Below are 22,817 nucleotides of genomic sequence, written 5' to 3' on the forward strand. Positions count from 1 at the left end.
GGTAGGCTCAAGAGTTGAGATGTAGTAAGCCCCCTGGTCTTTGTTTTCTCAGGGAAATGTGGCCAGGGTTGGGAATGGTGAGTTCATAGAAAGTGGCCAGGTTTTAAAGTGGAGAAAAAGCTTACTTAGGCAAAAGGATTGACAGTGTTCTTCTCACTGGGAATCTTCCACATAGCAAAGAGCTCTCAATGTCATATCCTTTTTTTGGGGGGTGGGGGACGACCTTCTAAGCCATTGACTTCATTCTTCTTTTAAGAAGTCGCACATCTGGGGCGCCTGGGTGGCTCAGTCCTTAAGCATCTGCCTTCAGCTCAGGTCATGATCCCCGGGTCCTGGGATCGAGCCCCGCATTAGGCTTTGTGCTCGGCGGGAAGCCTGCTTCTCCCTCTCCCGCTCCCCCTGCTTATGTTCCCTCTCTTGCTGTGTCTCTGTCAAATAAATAAATAAAATCTTTTTTAAAAAAAGAAGAAGGCGTCTCACAGTCTTCATTGCCCAAGTATCAGTATTTGTTCCTACCAAACACAATTCTCAGTGCTCTCCTTGAATTTACAGAAGTTCTGCCAATCTCAGAAAACCTATTTCAAGCACCTACCAAGCTATCTTCCTTTATTTCTCTAAGTAGTCTGTTTAAATAACATTCTTTTCTTTCTTAAGCTTTTCTTTGTTTAGTCTTTTTAAACACTTAATTGGTATTTGTTGTCATGCTTAATGTCACTTAATTTCACAGATGTTACTTGGTGAAAACAGCCTCTAGTTTACAGGAATAAAGTCTTGCGTTTTCTTTGTTGAGGTTTCCTGGTTCTGTAGTCAATTTCTAGGGCTATTCAGAAGGCTCACAGGTAGGGGAGATGATGTGGGAAGCTTGTGGTTTAGAGTGTTAATCACAAATACTGAAAATAAGGTTTACTTTTGAGACACCCCACCTTTAAAAAATAATAGCTTTGGGGCACCTGGGTGGCTCAGTCGGTTAATCGGCTGTCTTCGGCTCAGGTTATGATCCCAGGGTCCTGGGATCGAGCCCCATGTCAGGGTACCTGCTCTGCGGGGAGTCTGCTTCTCCCTCTCCCTCTGCCTGCTGCTCTTCTGCCTACTTGTGCTTGCTCTGTGTCTGTCAAATAAATAAATAAAATCTTAAAAAAAAAATAGCTTTATTGAGATGTAATTTATATGTCACAAAAACACATTTTATTTATTTTTATAAAAACACATTTTAAAGTGTGTAATTCAGGCCCCTTTCCCTTTTACATGTACTTGTTTACCTTTAATTATAAGGCTCTGAAGTAAGCCCCCTTAAAATTGATATGCTTTTGAAAAGAAGCATGATTAACTCTTGAATTGTTTATTTCAAGATCACTCCAAGGAGCACAGGCTCTCTGACCTTTTAAACAGTTGTGTTCTAGCAATGCATCTTCCTACTTCTCTAGTTTCCTTTTATACATTCTAGGTTTTTTAGCTGAAAAATCAAAATGAAAGGAGAAAAAGAAAGTTTTGTTTCCCTAGATCTTTTTCTGTGATGATTTTGTTTTACTTAGAGTCTGCTCTCAAGAAAAATCTAATGATTATAGAAAAACTTAATGATTATAGAAATAAATCTGTCTTATATTCTTTTGGGTTATATTCCCTGTCTTCATAAGTAAATGGTGATGGCCTGACCTAGTTGAATTCAGGCAGCTTTTTATGATTCGAACTGAGAATATTGGGTGTCTGCTTCAGGTTCCAATACATACGAAGAAGCAGCTGCTTATATTCAGTGCCAGTTTGAAGATCTGAACAGAAGAAAAGATACGAAGGAGATCTATACCCACTTCACCTGTGCCACAGACACCAAGAATGTGCAGTTTGTTTTTGATGCTGTTACAGATGTCATCATTAAAAACAACTTAAAGGAATGTGGACTGTACTGAAGAGGGTCGGATGTTAATAAAAGGTAAAACTTCAGGATAATTTAGTTCTAGTGCTGTAGTGATATCTCTTGACTTCGTAAACTTTTCTAATTAAGAATGTTCTTCTTTTCTAGTTATTACAGTGTGGAGTGTTGAGACCAGACTTCTTTTGCTGTCTCATTGGGCAGCCCCAAGCATGAACGGGACCAGGGAATGGCAGCAGCATGCAGAATCTTAGCACTCTTTAGCACAATCTTCTGTATTAGGGAACTCTTAATTGACACGAGATGCTAAAGTCAGACATTGGAATTGGAACAGCTGTAAAGTATGATTCGATCATCAAGACATCACTTGGATTTCATAATCTCAAACGTTTAGGGCCGATGTGAAGTTGAGGTGCTGCATTCCAGAACTTTAATATGTAGCTTACTCTTTTTTTCCTTCTTAACAAACCACCAGTAGTTCATTTTTAAAGTTTTTTTTTTTTCATCAGGAGAATAACATGACTAAATTTTATTTCTTTGCAAAAGAATCTTTATTAAAACACAATCTTAACTATGCACATGATGTGGCCAGATCATCTTGAAAATTTTCCTCTTAGTAGGAACTCTTTGTTTTTAGCTTTTGGTATGGTCAGAACATAATACTTCCATAATTACTTAATTCTTTATGGTTATTGGGGCTATGATCATAGCTTTTTTGGATGAAATTTATGTTACTCTCCAGTTCAAAGTACCATTATGGTTTCTAAATGGTAATGACATTGGAGAGTTCTGTAATAAGATTCTAGCTCTCTAAACTTTTGTTTAAGCTTATGGTTTAAGGTTAACCTGGTTTATGCTGATTACCAAATTACTAGGTAAATGCTGATGTAGTATGTAAAGTTAGCTTCTTGGATACAGACACACCCAGGGCAGCTGTCGATTAGAAATGCAAATTGCTAAAATCCAAACAGAAACAGTGACTTTGCTGCTACAGATCTTCTAAATTGACCCCTTTGGTTCTTGCTTGTTTGTCTCAGTCATAGGGAGTTCTGTAAAAGATGCCCCTTGTTTTCCATCTTCCATGGCCTTTTCTGTTGGGAAACATCTCAAGTGTATTAACAATGCATGCTTTTACTTTGTAAATGTGGTGCCAAATCCCTGTTTGCCATTGTTTTTATTGTAGCAATGTTAATTGTAGTAATCCTTAGTCAGTACCTCCTTTTGCCGAAACTATTGCATTTTGGGACTTTTTCCACTATGTTGTGTGTACAGATTTTAATCTGTTATAGTTGGCAGCAGTATTAAAATGGTGAGTAAAGAGTCCAGGTTTGTTCCTGTTTGTAACTAGACCTTTCTGGAAATATTTTCTTCTGTTTCTTTTTGTCCCTGCTGAATGTGCTTTGGCCTTTGTCTGAGAATGGGTTTAGGTAGAGGGTTCCCTGAAGGGCTGGTCTTTTGGTGTAATGGTATTGTTGAATCTTGGCCTGACTGAGGGTCTTATGTCCTATCTGTGTAAGTGACATGCAGTCATAATCCATTTTCCAGGTTTACATTTTGGTTTTGTGGAGAGCTTTATTCACCTCAGCCTGCAGTCCTTTTGTATACTGTACAGCAATTGTCCTTAAATACTGAATGGGCCTTTGGGGGAAGGCAAATGAAGAGAATGCATTTTGAGCATTCCAAATCAGCAGTTTGAGCAGTGCCTTTGGGGTCCAGTCTTTTTGGATTGGATTCTGTGTCATCTTTTGATGTAACCTTTTACTAGTTTAAAACAAAACAAAAAGGTTGGTGGTCATCAAAGCTGGTTCAGAAAGCAAGCCACAGCAGTTCAGTGCCTTTATTGGAATTTTTTTTCTTACTCTTTTTGGAAAAGTATAACTATGCAGATGGTATAACTGTTATTGTCTAAACAGTTTTTTATTTTTTAGGGTTGGGAAAACTGGATCTAAAAGAAAGTGATCAGCTTCAATTGTTGATTAACTTATGCCCACATAAGTTGATAGTTCTTATTCATTTTGAATATATCTTTTCCTTATTGTATTCTTTGATATAGGATCATCTGGAAATGAGAACTGGTGGAATATTGTTTTAACTGTAGTCTTTCTATAGTCAGGGCTAATGGGATGGTATTGTTGATAATCCAAAATAACAAATAATCTAAGTAAGTTAATTATACTTTGAAATGCATTTTGTATTTTCATTTGAATACGTCTGTCTGTTATGTTCATTTTTTAGCTTTTCTGTTAATGAAAAATAGTAGTTCTCCACTTTTCTGCCTTTATACCATTTACCTTTGTTCTATATTTACATGAAGATCACCCCCTATCCTACCATTCCATGTAACTTACTTAAATGCACATTTCTTGAGGACACAGGGACACAATTCAAGTCAGTGGTTTTCAAGTATGCCTTAAGTCAAAATCACCAGGATCCATCTCAGCAATTAACTCTTGGCCGGTGGGCTAGTGATCTATAGTTTTAAAAAGGTGATTCTGATCATCAGCTTCGCAAATCCCTGTTGTATTTTGAAATAAAAGATCTTTTCTCATAGCAGAGCCAGAGTGCGGGGGTTAAACATCATGTGTATTAGCCTGGAGAAAAAGGATTGATATTTGTAATCAAAGAAACTAAAAGTTGCCTTGTATCTTTTCTGCAGAGAATGCTGGAGGTTTGTGATGGACCACATTTCAGTGTTCATGTGGCCAGGCCTTGGACCATCTAAGAAACCAGCACATAAAAGAAAATTAAATTTTAATGAATAAAGAACAGTAAATAGACCCTAGTAGGAAGGACTACAACAATAGCTTTATTTTGTTGACAGTCACATCTTCACCTGATTAAAACCTTGGGCTGTAAAAAAAATGCCATTCATTAGGCTCTATGTAAAGAGGAAGTATTCTCCTTAATGGCCATTCTTCCCCAACCATATAATTCAGACTTGCAAAAGATTTCATCTCCTGGCATGAAAATTCCAAGAAGTTTTACAGTTACTCAAAGTGAATCTTGGAATGACATTTCATCTAGGACGGTTTGAATTCTAAATCTCTAGTTTGTTTTATTATTTCCAGTGATGGATTGTTCTTTTTTTAAAAGGTGCTGCATTCTAAGAATAGATGGACCAAATTTTAAAAACTATCTTCTTGCTTTGTTTCTTATTCTCTTACGTGTTCTATTGTGTTTTATTACATGCACATTATTAAGAGTATTTAAAAATAACTGCTGGTTCTTCTAATTCATTTGCCCACCTTATATTCTTTTTTTTTTTTTTAAAGATTTATTTATTTATTTGAGAGAGCGAGAATGAGAGAGAGAGAGAGAGTACATGAGAGGGGGGAGGGTTAGAGGGAGAAGCAGGCTCCTCGCTGAGCAGGGAGCCCAATGCGGGACTCGATCCAGGGACTCCAGGATCATGACCTGAGCCGAAGGCAGTCGCTTAACCAACTGAGCCACCCAGGCGCCCCACCCACCTTATATTCTTATATCCTGGCCACTGTTCTCCGATTTGCAGCTGTGACTTTCTTTGGATATTGCTTACCTAGCCTGACTAGTTCTTCATGTATGTATACATTTGTTTAGCCTTCTGGAGCGTCCTGTTGCAGAACTGGTTGCTGTATTGGCAGTTACATATAAGGTAAAGTTAGTCTTTCCCTCCAATTAAAAACCTACCTTTGATTGATCTTTTTCCCCTTCCAGATGTTCAAAAAACCACAGTCCTCTACTCATTTAAACATACCTAAAACAACACTAATTTTCTTCACTCTTACTGCTTGTGAAATCCTTCATATCTTATACTGGCTTTAAGAACAAAGTTATTTCAGTTTCCCAGTACTGCCAGGTCATTTTTGTGTTCTTCTTCAGGCTTCATAATAGAAGTCAGAGATCTGACCTGGACCAGCCACAGCTCTCCACATAGCTTTATGGCTGGCTGAGCACAAAAGCACACCAGGCTGCTTTGAGGCCTGAAATGGAAAGTTGGTCTTGCTGTCAACCATCCGGAAGTAAAAGATTTAGGTGAGGTGAGGCACTGGGAAACAAACTTTCTGGATGGTCAGGATCTTTGTTCCTTTACCTTTGTTTAGTTTTTAACTCTTCCCCCCCACCCCCATTTTCTCATAACTTGTATGAGTTACTTCTGCTAGGACTCCCGAACAAGTCAAGACAGGACAGTTTTTTTCTGATACTATGTCAGGCTTACATACCTGGCTTGACTCAAGTCTTCTTAGGCATGAAAGATAATACAGAAGGTTATAATAGCAGTAGATACCTGAGGTGCATGATTAACATGCAGATTCCCTGGCTAAACTCTACTAAATTGAGATGTTGGAGACAGGTCCTGAGAACATGTATTTTTAAATAAACTGCGTGGTTCTGATGAAGCTAACCTGGGCCAACATTTGCAGACAATTGAATAGGACCTTATGTTAAAGATCAACAGAAATAGGGGTCCCTGGGTGGCTCAGTCACTTAAGCATCAGACTCTTGGTTTCGGCTCAGGTAATGGCCTCAGGGTTGAGAGATCAAGCCCCACTCAGAGACTGCTTGAGATTCTCTCTCCCTCCTTCCTTCCCTCCTTCCCCAAAAAAACAAACAAATAAATAAATCTTTTTTAAAAAAGATCAACATGAATAGTAGACATATAACCTTAAAAGTCACTAGTAAACGATTGAGGTATTTTTTATTTGCCAATAAATATGAAGTACCTTTTGTACATGACTTAGAGTGCCTTTCACCAAAAAAATTAGTAAGAACTGTTAGTCAAAGAACATTCCTACACTTTTGATACAGAGTATTTAGTTTTTATACAAAATTAAGACAAAACAAGAAACGTGGAGTTTCCAAACATTTGTTTCATTTGTGTTACTGCATTTATTCAGTGAAAATTGAAAGAAACATCAAAGATAAAATCCCATGATAGAGGTCTAGCTATATATATGTAATAACATGAATATTCATTTACAGTTGGTGGATAAAGAGCAAAGCTAGCTAGCTTTAAATTATAGACTGGAAAGTCTTTTTGAGACAAGGCTGGGGAAGGGGTAGGTAAGGGGAATGATTGTGGAGTCAAATAGAAAAGTCTTTGTATGCTTGCTGCTAATGTTTCCCTGAAATCTAGTGGGAATCAACAAGGTAGCAGAAATAATCCAGTATTAGTAAATACGCTGCTGGGATACTCAAATGTATTAGCATCCAGATGTAAGATAACTTTGACAGGTGGAATATTAAATTCTGTAAAGTGTGGTTTATCTTTCTCCTATCCTCTACTACCCCCCCCCCACTCCTGCCCCCATATTCCTTATCATTATCCAAACATGTTTACCTAGAGGCTTGTTTAAATGTAAGTTTCCCAGCAGACCTAACAAATCACAAGAAATTAACTTCTTTTTAACTCTTCATTTTTGCTCATGGAGGATAAAGGTCCTGAGACCTCTCAGAATCTTGAGAGAGCTGTTTGTCACACCCAGTTCTAGTCTTTTCCTTGCTTCCAACCACCTATGAAATCTTTCTCTTAAATCCTCATCTGTTACCTAAAGGTAGACTAAATTATTCCTTCTAGCTATGATGTACTATGGTTGTGATCCAGTTGAAATAACATATTTAAAGTGCTTTGTAAATACTCTTTATAATACTCAAGATGCTACTGTACTGCAAAACAAGTAATCTTTTAAGGCAATACCAACAAATGTATTCATTGTAGCCGGCGGTCTTCTCAGCATCACTTTTGCCATACTCGTTTTGAACGCCTGAGATGAAGTTTAACTATAAATGGCTCTGAAATTTGTCAAGGCGGGTGAAAAGAAAGGTCTTTGCTTTGTTTTGTGTTTAAATCCAGTTCTTTATTTCTGTTCATACTAGTGCTTGCTTTTTCATGGCCAAAAGGCAGAAACTCTGCACTGTGTCTGCTGGACCTCACAGGAATGTCTTCATGCTTTTACCTAGCAGGAACACCAGAGGCTGAGGCACACTTGCAGTCCCTGGGCCAACACTGAAGTCCTTCTGGAATCTGTGCTCCGGGGGCTGTGCCGGGTAGAGAGGGCAGTGGGAGGTAAGAGCTCTTCACCCTTCACCACCTTCTCCACCCAGCATGGCCAGCACACTTTGGTCTACGGCACATCTCCAATGATAGAGTGGGTTTTGAATGCTGTTACTTCTTACCTTGGGGATGGGGCTACCCTGATTTGGACTATATGGGGTATATGTAAGTGAACTTTTTATCACAGTAGGAACTGTTAAAGTAAATGTGTCTTTTATATTGCTTTTACGACTGAGTTTTTGTGCTGCTTTTACCCACAGAACATAAAAGCACATTTCCAATTACATTGTATTTTTTCCACTATTTTTTTTATTGTGGTAAACCATATATAACATAAACTTTACCATCTTACTCATTTTTAAGTACATAGTTCAGTGGTCTGAAGTACATTCACAGTGTGGCACAGCCTATCACCACCATCCATCTCCAGAACTTTTTTCACCTTCCCAGACTGCAGCTCTGTACCCATTACACACTAACTCCCCATTCCCCCTCCTCCCAGCCCCGGTAACTCCCTGTACTTGGTCTTTATAAATTTGACTACTGTGATACTTGATATAAGTGAAAAATCATACAATATTTGTCCTTTTGTGTTAATCCTAACTGTATTTTTGTAGAAAAAGAAAAGCAACTGTCATCAGAGTCTCAAGAAGTGGAACCTAATTCATATTTGGCTTACTGTCAGCAGTGTCCAGTGCACTGCAAGGGAATTGCATTCAGATCTCTGCCCTCTAAGGATATGAACAGAAAATTAATTACACCTTCAACAAACAAACTTAAAGCTATTTATATTTTTGTTTATGCTAAATTCACAGTCAAATTTGAGGCTGATTTGTATTCAGTTTGGAGAGGATACTGTTAAATATCTATGATTTAGGATGGCATAATTTAAAAATAACCAAAATTGGTTGGGAATGGGAAGAGGTTAGGGAAATGAGAAAATTGACTTTGACTTTATAGTATATGGTGGGCTTTCAGTAGCATGGTGCATATATAGAACACTGGCTTGGGATTTAGAAGACCTGTTTTGGAGTTCTAGTTCTCCGACTTCCTAGCAGTTTGATCTTGATGAGGCCATTCCACGTCTCTGGGCCTCAGTTTCTTATCTATAAATTGCTAGTGAATAGTCCAGTGCCTGGACTATTTTAAAATTCCTTCTAGTTTTATCATTTTAAGAATTAAGATTGCAGTTCATGAAAATAGGGTTGAACTGGGGCGCCTGGGTGGCTCAGTTGGTTAAGCGACTGCCTTCGGCTCAGGTCATGATCCTGGAGTCCCGGGATCGAGTCCCGCATCAGGCTCCCTGCTCGGCAGGGAGTCTGCTTCTCCCTCTGACCCTCCTCCCTCTCATGCTCTCTGTCTCTCATTCTCTCTCTCTCAAATAAATAAATAAAATCTTCAAAAAAAAAAAAAAAAGGCTTGAACTGGTTCTGACCTACCTCGTTACAAAAAAGAGTTTCTGATGATGCATAAGATTCAGCATTATAGTGTAAATTTAAAATGAAGCAAAAACAAAAGATAAAGATAACAGAGTGAGTAGAATACCAGAAGGTGAGACCCACTGGCTCTGTTTTCATGCTAGGACTAGAGGGGCTGGTTCTATATGAACATCTATAACCAAGAAGCCTGGGGTGGGCCCTCATAGTTTGGCCTATAACCAATTCCTGCCTGGAGTCAAAGATCAAGGAAAAGATAATGAAAGAAGCAAACAATCTGGTACAATTTGTGGGGAGGTTGGGCTACCCTAATTGAAGATCGAATAAGTGAGATACATTAGATTTAGGGCCTGAATAGACAAGATCTTAGCCAAAGTGAGGATTCTTAACCTGGGGCTTCAGGGCTCCAAAGATAGAACTGTATTCCTAGTATGTTGGTTTCCCTTGTAATTCTCTGAATTTTATTTTATGCATTTTTAAATATTCTTAGAAGAGGTCCAGAGGTTTCATCAGACTGTTGGAGGGATCCGTGATACAAAAAAAAGAATCATAACCCCTGTATATTGAGTTAAAGAAATAGGTTAGTGATAGTTGGAATATGCCATTTAGAATGTAGTCCCTGAATAGCTCTTGCATGCATGGAGTCTTGCCCAGGTTTTTCCTTTGGTGAAGTTTTTTAATCAGCAATAGTCAGAGTACTTTCCCTTATTTCTCTGGTAATTCTCTCAAGTTGATTTCTTTTCATGGAATCAGACTATTAAATGAATCCAATTTTAACAGCTGCAAATTCATTCTTCAATGTATTTCAAGCTCATATGGCTCTCTAGTATCAATATTGCTAGTAGCAGCCTAAGTGTGAATATGTGTTTCTGGCAAGGAGCAGATTTTCATTTTAATTGACACTTTCTTTTATATACTAAATCTTGGATGCCAAGAGCTTTCCTCACTGGTAGTTGTAAATGCTAAATCTGTACTTGACTTCACCACTTCCTGTCAGGATAAATGAAAGCTTCGTTTCCCCTCAGAGGAGTTCAAAGAAATCATTTACTTGTTGTCCTGTATGGGGAGATACTGTTTTCAGCCAGGCACCACATGGATTCAGCCGCAGAGATTTTTAGTGCCTAAAGCAAGATCAGCTGCCTTTTTTTGTTCTGAAACATGTAGCAGTTGAAATGGGAATTTTAGCTTTGCTTACCTACTCTAAATTCTGTGATTGAGGGGCGCCTGGCTGGCTCAGTTGGTAGAGCATGCAGCTCTTGATCTCGGGGCTGTGAGTTCGAGCCCCATGTTGGGTGTAGAGATTGCTTAAATAAATACACTTAGAAAAAAAAAAAATTCTGTGATCGAGAAGTGGTAGCAATGAAATCATTAATACTCTTAAGTGGGAGTGTGTTGAAGTCTTCCAAGTTTATTCAGAAAGTGTCTTGTATAGCTGAGGGTGGGCACCTGGGAGGCTCAGTCGGTTAAGCGTCTGACTCTTGGATCTCAGCTCAGGTCTCAATTTCAGGGTTGTGAGTTCAAGCCCCACATTGGGCTCCACGCTGGGCATGGAGCCTACTTAAAAAAAAAGTGTCTTTTATACCTGAGACAGTTACTTACAGAGAGATGGCAGTTGGGCGGCTTGCAGAGGGATAGTCTGTTTAATAAAGATGATCGGTTTTGGATGTGTACCTTAGAAACTTACATCTCCAATCCAGTGATTCAGATCTCTGAGCTAAGGTACAGAGAGTCTGTAAAAAATGGTGGTAGGTTTATTGAGGTCTTGTTTTTAATTGTTTATTTTGCAGAACGTGGGGAAGGTTTGCTGCTTTCCTTGGATAGTTCATCTAAAAATTTTGTCTTGAATTTCCTAAGTGGCTGCTTTTATATAGGATTTCTTTCTGTGACTCTAACCACACAGCTTTTATGTGCCTTCCCTTCAGTTTATGTTTGTGATCATTAGAATAACCTTGTGAAGTAGTAGTTATCTTTATAGATGAGTGACTCAAGGCTCAGAGAAATGAAATACTTAAACGTTTTAGTAAGTTCAAGAACCAGTACTGGCACCTGGGTCTTCTGACTCCTGGCCTTGTGCTCTTTAAACTGCACTAGCTATCCCACTTTGAAAAGAACATACGGGACACAGTTGCGATCATGTATAAGTCCATCTCTAAAGGAGAATGGATTCACTCTTCATGCCATGGTATATTGATCTATGCTTTTCTGCTTGAAATTAGCCAGATTCCAAGCCTGGTTATCGGATGTGTACTTGAAGAGTGATAAGAATTAAAAGAGCCCACAGTCCTTGAGATTTTCTTTGATGATGATATCTGTAACTGCATCAAATACAAATTTGACGTTCTGCGTGTCTGTAGCACAGGTCATGTGACTGTAGATTTCTTTGACATCTTTTCGCATGTTGAGGTCAAGGAATTGACTCTTGATGTAATTCCCTGCATCTTCATAAGAGTTGTTTCCTGGTTTCCCAGAAAAAATAGTGAAGAAGTGGGATAAATGAACCCTTCTTAGCTGCTCACTTACTTTTTACATGACCAATTTGATCCTCAAAATGTGTTGGACAGCTGCAGTTGGGGGCCTGTTTTTAGAGGGAGGGTCCTCTCCTTTATTGTACTCCAGTGTTTATCACTTGAGTTGAACAATGAAATTGAGGAGAGGGATCTCTGTGTCCCCACCCTTGATTTCTGTTAGGTATCATTTGAACAGTCGGTGGCTCTCCTGCATCTAACATCTGTTCTGTTCCAGGGACATCTGAATTTAAACCTATGACTGAATACCCAAGTTTCTCAGATTAGACATCCAAGTATCAGTTGGACATCACAAAGCTCATAAGAGTAACTGAGTATTAAAGGGATAAGGGATCATCAAACCCAGCAAAGCAAAGGAGTTACACTTAGTACTCCTTAAAGACAGGTTCCTTCGTGTCTCCTTGGTACAGGAAACGAGGCAATCACCAGTCATTACCAAGAAATCATTACCATTGTCTCCAGCCCTTGACACTTACCGTCATACTCTGGAAAACAAATGCTGAGATGGACTTTCTTGATTTTGTCCTCAAAGAGGTCCTTCTTGTTGAGAAAGAGGACAATGGAAGTAGCCGCAAAGAACTTGTGGTTACATATGCTGTTGAAGAGGTGCAATGACTCATGCATACGATTCTAGTAGGAGGAAACACCATCAGAGATTTCAGATTGAGCTGATGGGGTATTGTCTACTTCCTGTTCTTGATCCCCTTTGAGAGACTAGTGCTCCGAATGTAAGAGGAACAGCTTATCTCCTTTTGGTGTGGTGGGATAGAGCCCAAGAGATACAGCTGCCCTTCTAATCTTCGTTCTGTCATAGCTGTGTGACTTGGGGCAGATTACTGAGCTTTTCTGAGTTTCCATTTCCCTATCTCATAGGGTTGTTATGGAAGTTCGATGGGATCATGTATGTAGGGTCCATGATAGTGGCTGGCGTATAGGTGTACAATAAATGTTATGCTGATCTTAGGTTGCCAGGGCACTGCGAGGAACTTTGATGCCCGTAAGTGCTGCTTATAGACGGTTGAAACTAAGCCTGAGTTATGTGCCCGTTTGTGTCTCCAGGATGTTTTTTTTTTTTCCAGGATGACTTTGCTAGGCTTCTGTTACAGAGTCCTGGATCTCAGTTTGGGCGGGAACATAATAGGGATTATTGCCTTGGTGTCAAATGGTGAGGGCTAGAGAATTTCTCAGTGCCACAGCATAAGCACTTCTACTTTATTTCCTCCTCTGATTGCCACTCTGAGTGAGTGAGAAGTGGTGCTGTGTATCTGCGGAATCTAGATGTTGCCAATTCCCCAGACCAGTTTTCAGGGAGCGGGCCTTTAGGATTTGAAGTATGCTGTTAGCTGACTTGGGCTGAATCTTTTCATCTAATGAAGAAAAAAAAACAAATCTACTTTTTGTGGTCCTTTGTCATTGCTAATACTCCTGCAGAACCCCTTAAAACCTCATAGACTGGGCGCCGGGGTGGCTCAGTTGGTTAAGTGACTGCCTTCGGCTCAGGTCATGATCCTGGAGTCCCTGGATCGAGTCCCGCATCGGGCTTCCTGCTCGGCAGGGAGTCTGCTTCGTCCTCTGACCCTATCCCCTCTCAGGTGTTCTCTCTCCCATTCTCTCTCTCTCAAATAAATAAATAAAATCTTAAAAACAAAAACAAAAACAAAAAAAAACCTCATAGACTTCAGGGTTAAAGATGGAAGAGATCTTGAAAATGAATTTGCATAGAAGATACAGAGCTCTCGTGAACTTAAACTACTAAGGAGAAGGGAGAAGAACTGGAGCAAGGGATGGGAGTGTAGGAGCTTTGTCTGATATCAGTAAGCTGTGGGCCTCCATTAGCATTTTCCATGCGGTGATATCCTCTGTCTCAAACTCCAAAGGTAACTGGCTGGGCTGACCCTGGGCCTGCAGAGCTCCTTTTAAACTTTGCAGGCTCAAGAGACTCACCCTCAGGTAGTCTTCCACCTGCCAATTTAAGTGGCATGTGAGAAACCTCATTTGCCAGTCTCTCCTTAGTCCTGTTGACAGTACATATTTAGGCTTCCAAGTGAGGTTAGTAGTCCAACCCCTCTATCATGTTGCACAAAGATACACATCATACATTGTTTTTCTGCTCTATCATTTTCACCTCCTATCCTTTATTTCCATAGGCAGCCTGGGAAAGTCCAAAGTGTAACTCCTGTGCTTTACAAACCCAGTTGTGATCCCTTGTCTCTTTAATACTCAATTCCTCTTGTGAGCTATGCGATGTCCAAGTGCTTCTTGGATGTCTGATCTGAGACCAAGCTCACTCCCAGTAAATCTGGAGCTCTAAAGTGCTAACCTGGAGCCTGTAAAAGAGGAGGTTTTTCTAGAATTATTTGCCAGAGATGTTGATTTGGCTGTTAGAGGACTGCTAGGCTGTCTTGAAATCACCCAAGTTGAAGAATTGGTGACACAAAGCTTAGAGGAAGGGTCACAGGGCAACTATCAAAGCTCTTGGTGCAAAGGCCACTTACCACTTCATCATCCTCCACTAGCACCATGTCATAGGCACTGAGGGCCGCACAGAAAATGATGCAGGTGACTCCCTCAAAGCAGTGGATCCACTTCTTTCTCTCTGATCTTTGCCCTCCCACATCAAACATCCTGAGGGAAAAAAACAGCACATGCACTTGGTGTTTACCCCAGAGAGGTGGCCACTTTGGGCCCAGTTGGCAGTGAGATGGGTAAGGGGGAGAAATAGGGTAGTCATTCAGATGGGACTTTAGTGAAGCATGCCCTTGCCCTTTTTTGGTATCTGAGGTGTACTCGGAACCATGTGTGTATCTGTGGTGCCCCAGGGAACCATGTACTCACCTGAAGTTCAAGTCTTTGACTGAAAACTTGGTCTCAATGATGCCTGTGGTTTTGACTCTGGATCGAAGCACATCTTGCTCATTAGGGAGGTAGTCAGGGGCTGTAATCCGGTCTAATTGGTTCAGGTAGCTAGAGAAAAAAGCTTGGAATTGACATTAAACTTTCCATAGCCAAGGCCAAGAAAGGTAAAGGGTCTTACCCAAAGTTCTACAACTAATTGGTGATAGAACCAGGACTAGAATCCATATTGTTAAACCTAGGGTTCTTTCCTTCAAACTCTCATGTGCCCTTAAAAAAGGGAGTGTGGGATGGGTTGAGAGGCATGCCCAGTTGAGGCAGGGGTTCCATCCCATTTAAATCAAGTCAGATAACTTTTCCTTAAGGTTTGCCTGACTGCAAGGTTTTCTAGACCCTTCAGTGAGATTTGGTGGTTTAAATGGGTGCCAAAAGTTACATCAAGACGCAGGAGTAGACTATAAGAGACTTCAGAGACATTAAGAGATGTGAGTCGGTGCATTGCATGGGACCTTATTTATATTCTGAATCAAGTTGGGGAGCAAACATTTGAGATAACTGGGGAAACTTAAATGAGCACTGGCTTGGATATTTGATGACATTAAGGAATTATTATTTAGGTGTGACAATTAGATTATTCCTTTTTTTAAAGAGCCTTTTTTTTTTTTTTTAAGATGTAATGATAGAATATGTGGGACTCCCTTTAAAATAATCCATTAGGAGATGGAGGTACAATGAAACAAGAGTGGCTGTGAGTTAACAGTTGAAGCCAGGTGATTCACTATATTATTCTGGTTTTGTATATGTTTGACAGTTATTATAAAACATTTAAAAAGACAGGAGGAAGGCAGATATGAAGTGAGATGACAGAAGAAGGGAAGGAAAATTAACAAGTGCTTACTGTCTGCCGGGCATTTGCACATTGAAATTCTCATTTAACCTCATACACCTTCCAAGTTTCATACCCCATTTTACAGATGAAGGAAAAATTCAGAAGAGTTAAATGACTGGGTCCAAGGTCAAGAGACATTGTGGTATACTGTAAAAAGCCTTCAACTTTGTAGTCAAATAGACCTGGATTCAAATCCAGCCTTTGCCATTTAACTATATGACTTTGGGTAAGTTAATTAACTTCTGAACCTCAGTTTTTCATCTATAAATGGGACTAATACAAAGTGCTCTGTACCTCAAAGGCTTACTGTGCAGATCAAATGAGATGGTATACGTCACGTACCCGGCAGCGCCTGGGCCTTGGTGAGTCAGTGCTCGCGGATGGTAAATGAGAACTATGTTACAGAACTAGGTGACAGAACAGGGATTAAATCCAGGTCTGTATCCAGGTCTGACTGCAAAGTTCATGCCCATCCATGATAGATTGCATGCCATTAGAGGTATGATTGATGTGTACCTTATCATTTTGGAACCAGCTTTGAAAGTTGGTTCTTTTTAATCCCTGACCAACTTCCTTTGGTTTGCCCTGGAAGTGTCTGTGTCCCATGCCTGGCACTCCGACATAAGATGCTATTTATGGGTGAAGGAGGCATTCACTTCTGGTTAGTGGCCTAAGTAGAGCCTCGGTGACATTAATGTTACCCGCTAGAAAATTCCACCCTAGAAAGGCCATCGTGAATAAAGTGCCTCCTGGGAGAGCATGTGGCAGAACTTTAGGTGTGTCTTCACGTTCATGGTTTGAAAGGAGAGGCTATGTGTATGAATTGATGAAGAGGACAGCGGTCTGAGGGCTACTAAACAGAGGACCTTTGTTTTGAATTCGGGGGGTCTTCAGCTCTCCAGGCTGCAGTGAGCAGGTGTAAAGCAATAGAGAGTGGTGACAACTATGGCGGCACTGTATCTAAGGGCATCACGTCCAAAGCATAGTAGAACACCGCTCAAGCCTGAACGAAACAAGTATCCATGCTGAGTTCAGTCCTTGGGACTCCAGCTTTCAGTGCTGGAAATTTTAGGCTAGGTGTGATTTCTGCTGGAAATCCTGGTTGCTTACGCCTCATCCCACCCCTTCCCCAATCAGAGTCTTACTAAGATGCCGAATCATTGAGCTGGTACTCTGCAGCTCGGTCGAAGCAGGCTTGCACCCCACCATCCTTCCACAACTTCCTGATGACCTCCACCAGCTCGGGAGGCATGGTGCCCTCCTCAGTGGAGTCAGCCAGGTTGTTGAGCTGTCGCCCAGTATCCTGTAAGGCAGAGACCTGGCTGAGAACTGCACAGGAGTAATGGCTTTGCAGGAGGCTCCTGGGAATACTGCTGAAAGGAAAGCATTTTGCATTGCTACCAAAGCCCAAGATGGAGACAGCGTCCAGTGAAGATGCTAAGAAAACCGATTAATTTTGAGTGTGCTTCGGAGATACAGAGGGTGGCAATTTACCCACTTCCTGGGATGCCTAGGGGAAAACAGGTTCTAGGGGGCATCCTCTGTGGTGTTTCTATCTTCCAGCCTTCATCCAAGAGGGTACCGCCACAAAATGTGGGTCGTCTGCCACAGGGAAGTTGGAAGTTTAAAGACCAGACTGACCATGAAATAGACAACATGGGAGACAGGAAACCATCACTTTTGTTATTTCAGTGATTCAAATCTTGGAAAAGGCCAATACTGGAACGAGGGGTTTAGCTTATAAAAGCTCCATGGCCAGGGCAACGAGCCCAAGGAGAACAATTTGAATGGTAAAATAAGACAAAAAGGCAGAGGAAGCTGAGAGCAGATTTTTGTAATTTATTTTAAAGGTAGGGATTGCATACTTCTCCAGGACTGAAGTAAAAAGACTGGAAGCTCAGTAGGTGGGATTTAGTTACACAAAACTCTTTTGACTCGTGTTTCCTCATAGCTTGTTGGCTGCTGTTTCTTCCCATTAGCCTTTCCTCCCACCCATAACCACATACTGTTAACCACTCACCGCACAGCTTGGTTCAGCATAGTCAATACCTAGTGTGGACATGGCCCGGATGATAGCCAGGATGGACTGCAGCACATTCCCATAGATGATGGACTTATACTCCAGGCATTCCTCTGGTGTATAGCCATCCTGATGGATGATCCTGCAAGGAGTAGACACCCAGTGCTCAGTTGGACCTGAGTAACCAGACCTAAGGGATTGGGAATCTGGAAGGATTTAAAGGGTCATAAGAACCCAGTCTCTATGCCTGTTGCTGTCCCAAAGTGGAGAATAAGGGGGAAAAGGGCATGCAGATGAGGGGCATTGGGAATCAGGTTCTTTATATCCTTTACATCTGGGTTCCTTGGGCCCGAGGAGCCCTTCATCCTCCATGCCTCTGTTGGCTCTGCTGACTTCTTCACCCTACCTCAGTCCTCTGGGGCTTTATTCCTACTCACTTCATCTGTTTGACGATAGTGCTCTTCCCTGACTCTCCAGCACCTGCAGGGAGAAATGCTTATGCTTCAGATTTCTACCAGTTTTCCCCAACCCTCCGGTAGATGGCCTGTGGGAAGTCCAAGCTAGGACTTGCTTGGGAGCCTTGTTAGGGGAGAACACATAGGGATGATTGCTGCCCTCAATTTCTGCCAGCCATTCAGTGGGATTTAGAGCAGAATTTTTCATCCTCTGCACTGCTGATGTTTTGGGCTGGAGGATTCTTCTTTTGTGGGGGGCTGTCCTGTGCATGGTAAGGTATTTAGCAGCATTCCCGGGCTCTACCCACTAGAGGCCAATAGCACTCTTCTCTTTCACTGTGACAACTAAAAATGACTCTAGACTAGTTTCCCAGTGTCCGGGGGAGGTGGAGGGAGTGATGGCAAAATCTCATTGAGCACCACTGATAGATTCAGGGGAATTCCTTTAACACATTTCTCCTCTGCCTGTATTTACTCAGGAGAGTGTTCTAGGGGCAGGATTGCAGAGAGCTGGATAACTTCACTAAAATACCGGTTTTTCATCATCCTGCTTTTCCTTTATTGGCTAAAATGTCCTACTATCCTCTCATTGGCACTCCGCTCCCCCTCCATATCCCCTTCAACCCTCTCCCCCAGTCTGCACGGCCCTGATATATTAACCCCCTCCCACTTAACGCTGCGCCTGTTCCCTCTAAGCTGCTTATCCTGAATGTGGAAGAAAGCCTCTTAGGCTTAAAAGAGCTCTCAGTGGCCTTGCCATCTCTTTCCCCCTTCTGTAGCTTCTTGGGCTCCTTGCTTCCAGCCGTATGGTCACAGATCAGCTGGGGAAGAGGAGGTGCCATGGCCTGGGGCTGCAGTTCCCAGGCTCTGCCTGGGCTTCAAAATAACCCAGCCAGCCAATGTGCCCCTGCATGGACACCGCCTACTCCAACTAGCTTACCTCCGTACTGTTGGAGGTTTTTCCCCTCAGCCAGGTGTCCCAAACTCTTCATTGTCTTGGTTCTGTTTACAGCTGTGACCAGTTTCTCTGACTGACCAACAGAAGTGCTTTTCTTTTTTCAGCACAGACCTGTGATCTGCTTAGAAGCTCATCAAGGTGATAAACCTCCCATCTGGCAGGGGCTCTCAAGGCAGCTACTGAACAAAGCCAGGAAAGGACTGCCGTAGATAAAGACTCTGTTCCTCCTCCCTCAGGGCTCCCTAGTTCTAAAATTTATACAAATTGTGTACTGGAAGCAAGGAGAAGGAACCGGTTTACTTGGCAAGCACCAGTGGGTCTGTCCCTGGGACTACATGGCACTGATGATATGGTAGGACTTCTGAGTCCACTGTCCTCTCCCGAGTCCTTGACTCAGAGCTCTCTGACTGCAGATTGGGTAGCTGTCTGCAAGCCCGGGGTTCACCCTGTTTGCCAAGCTGTGAGGTATTAGGTTTGGTTAGATCTGGAGATGGATGGCTCTGTCCCGGCCCTTGCACAATCCTGGTTCAAGGAAGAGCAGAACAATTCTAGGGTAGCTTTGGCATTCTGCATCTCCTTGGGGTGGCTACGCTCAGCCCTACAGCCCTGATCCCCTAGCCTGAGACCGGCTGGGAGAAGAAAAATGACCTGCCGTCCCCCCTCCCCATGGGGTGGGCTAGAACCCACCTACCATCCAGGATAAGCAGGAAGGAGCAGTACCTTCTCTGGCTCATCTTCCCATCTCACTCACCCAGCAATAGCAGCTTGACTGTCTTGGCTTCCTTGTCAGCATCCTCCTGCAGCTTCTTTTCTAGCTCCTTGGACCTCTTGGCCAGTTCTTTGTCTTCAGCACTGGCTCCACTCCCCATCTTTCTGCTGTCTCCTCCTTGGCTGCTTCTTCCGGCCCTTAAGCTTCTTCTCTAGAGTTTCCTATGTGAGATGGAAAATAAGGAAAAAGTAAATTGGGATTGAGTATCTGTTTCGTTGTAGTCCTCCTAAAAAGCTGGTCTATAGGGGGCTCGGTGAGGGAGCAAGTTCTAGGTTCTTGTACCCTGCCTGTCTTTGCTGAGACTCCCTACCCAGCTGGAGATCTACTTAGTCTAGGGAATGTAGCCTTTGTAGCTAGCAATGTGACGGGTCAAAGCCAATTAAGAGCTCAGTATGACAAAGGGCAAAGACTTGTGTTTCTGTAACTAGGAAAACGATCTGCGGGATTCTGACACAAGAGGATAGGATGCGGGTACTGAAGCTGGCTGGAATGAGATCATGGCTGCCCCATCCTTTTGAGGGGCTGATCCCCTAAAAGTCTCTTCCCTGGATTCACTTGCATCTTAGTGCTAGAGATTAGAGGCATAAATGCAGGAAGCTCTGCCTATCCTGAGGCTCCAGATTGTACAGTCTTGGTTTTAAGGGCTTCAAGGCATCAAAGCACCCTCTCCATCAAAGCACCCTCTCCATGCAGGCTGGTCCTGGCAAGGAGTTTTTGTTCAGGGTGGTGCCCTTCCTGGAAAGATTAGAAATGTTTCCTCCAGCTCCTCCAGTGGCTGCTGCACCAGGAAGCTCTCAGTGTCGTTCCTTTATGTTGGCTCATCTCATCGTGTGTGCTTCTGTTAATAGCACTTATCACTTCATATTGTACTTCACGTTACACATGGGTTTCCCCGGGCTGAATTCCTTCCCCTGGAGCTCAGAGACCAAATGTGATTCATCTTTGAATCCTTCAGACCTTGTGGTTTATTAGTGGACCCTCAGTAAAGGTTTGGTGACTGAATGAAGGAAAAAGGGTATGTGTAGACAGAAGGGGGCTGCTTCCCCTCAACCCACTAAAGCCACCTGAGGCCCAACTTCACTTGGTGAGTGAACTTATGCTGGTACTTCTAGAGTGGGGGTCTGCTGCCTCATATAGCAAACTGCTTCCTTGGGAAATTATTGGACTCTAGCCTCTAGCTTTGCAAAGGTTGGTACGGCCCTCCCTCTGGCCTTCATCCCTGCTGCCCCTTCCTGGGTAGAAATGCTAGAGTGCAGTCCAGTAGTTGCCTCTCAGACCTATCAAAGACTCTCCATTGGTCATATTTCCTTATGCCAGTTATTTCAGTTTAATTAAATGAGTTGCTGCTGGAGCCTCCCCAGGAGGACATACTTCAGCATTTTGCGACCCAGAATGTGGCACAAGGCCTAGCACCGTTCACCTGGGAGCTTCTTAGGAAAGTAGGATCTCAGGCCCTAACCTAGACCTTCTGATCCAGAACCTGCATTGTAACAGAATTGCAGGTGACTCTAAGGATGTTAAAATTTGGGAAGTGCTGCCCTAGGAAGTATTAGGGAACTGTATTTTCCTCAGACCTGCCTAATTATGAGGATCACCTGAGATGCTGGTTTCTGTGTGTCATCAAATCTTAAGATATCACCAGGGCGCCTGGGTGGCTCAGTTGTTAAGCGTCTGCCTTCGGCTCAGGTCATGATCCTAGGGTTCTGGGATCGAGCCCTGCATTGGGCTCCCTGCTCAGCAGGAAGCCTGCTTCCCCCTCTCCCACTCCCCCTGCTTGTGTTCCCTCTCTCACTGTCTCTGTCTGTCAAATAAATAAAATCTTTAAAAAAAAAAATCTTAGATACCACCGATTGGAAGATCACTCAGATTTCAAAGATCTTAACACATCCTGTATGTTTTTTTTTTTTTTTTTTATATCCTGTATGTTTTTAAAGGGTTGTGTTTTAGAATCATTACGTTCTAGTAATGGTGCTAATTCCAGAGCCTGAGAAACTATTTTAAGCTAATATAGGTGATTATCATCATGTGGCAAGTTTGAAAAAACCTGATCTAATTGGTCTGGAATACAGTCCAAGCATGAAGATTTCCAAATTTCCCCAGGTGATTTTAATATGCAGCCAAGGCCCTGAGGATTTAACTTGAGTTCAAAGGGTTTAACGTGCTCTTTCCTTTTAGTGTGGAAAAGTGCTGCAGTCCACTGGGCCGGAGAGGGTGGGAGGTGGCACCTGGGTCTCCTACCTACTAGGTGCCCTGAGCCACTGCTGAGCATCTTCCTCCTTCCACCGCCTTTCAGCTGCATATCTCAGTGTCTGGATGAGAAGCTTTGGGCCTGGAGCCTAGACTCTCAGGGCTGATGGAGAAATAGGTAGCCGCCAAGGTGCCTTCCATAGTGATCATGTTTTCCCAATCAAAACTTGGCAAATACTTCTTAAGAGAAAACAGGAGAGTGTCTTTGAAATTGTGACTGTCTTGGAATCTTGGCTATAAAGTTTCAGTAATTATACCTCCCTAGCGCTGCAGCCTACTCACAATATTGGTAACCTACATCCCGGCCAGAGCTGTACCGAAACCTTCTGTGTTCAGAGCAGGGGACTGCCAGGAACTGTGCTAGACAATTTATGGGGCTCCTATCAGTTCATTCTCACACTAACTACAAGGTAAGTGCTCTGTCCCCAGTTTACAGACCAGATAACTGAGGCTTGAGGGTTAAGTAACTTGTTTAAGGTCATGTAAGCTTAATAAACAGATAAATCAGGGGATCTTTCTACTACCCCCCCCCATAAGCAGCCAGTGAAAGAAAACTTGGACAAAAAAGGGAAATGCATGAGCTTGCTAACAGTAGCACTTGAATTGTGAAAGGAACCACGAACTTGTTTCACGCATGGGGAAAATATTCGAGCTGTTCCTTTTTCAGCTACCACCTCTGCAAACTTCTGTGCTGCTTCTACTTGTTTCCTAGTTTGCTGGGTTCCCATTCCCACTACTAAGCTGAGTAAGGAAGCTCCTGACCCTCG

At 42.3% G+C, this 22,817-nt stretch overlaps 2 protein-coding genes across 2 annotated transcripts in view; one reads left to right on the forward strand and one right to left on the reverse strand.

Moving 5' to 3' along the window:
- The window catches only part of GNAI3 (G protein subunit alpha i3), a 34,399-nt gene extending 25,016 nt beyond the window's left edge, over window positions 1-9,383 (forward strand). The window contains exons 8-9 of the mRNA XM_081815612.1: window positions 1,714-1,927; window positions 2,018-9,383. Of these exons, the coding sequence (XP_081671738.1) occupies window positions 1,714-1,904 (191 nt within the window). The 3' untranslated portion in view covers window positions 1,905-1,927; window positions 2,018-9,383. The remainder of the gene's footprint in view (window positions 1-1,713; window positions 1,928-2,017) is intronic.
- A 1,951-nt stretch (window positions 9,384-11,334) lies between these two features.
- Window positions 11,335-20,015, reverse strand: GNAT2 (G protein subunit alpha transducin 2). The gene is made up of 8 exons (XM_081815613.1): window positions 19,786-20,015; window positions 18,059-18,101; window positions 17,622-17,763; window positions 16,747-16,904; window positions 14,695-14,823; window positions 14,355-14,484; window positions 12,336-12,489; window positions 11,335-11,790 (listed from the first exon to the last, which is right to left on the reverse strand). Exons 1-8 carry the CDS (start codon window positions 19,901-19,903, stop codon window positions 11,600-11,602), a joined length of 1,065 nt encoding a protein of 354 aa, XP_081671739.1. The 5' UTR covers window positions 19,904-20,015; the 3' UTR covers window positions 11,335-11,599.
- Window positions 20,016-22,817: the final 2,802 nt, after the last annotated feature.

This window comes from Leptonychotes weddellii, chromosome 4 (assembly GCF_054177405.1).
Source record: "Leptonychotes weddellii isolate Sample4059 chromosome 4, ASM5417740v2, whole genome shotgun sequence".
Classification (NCBI taxonomy): Eukaryota; Metazoa; Chordata; class Mammalia; order Carnivora; family Phocidae; genus Leptonychotes; species Leptonychotes weddellii.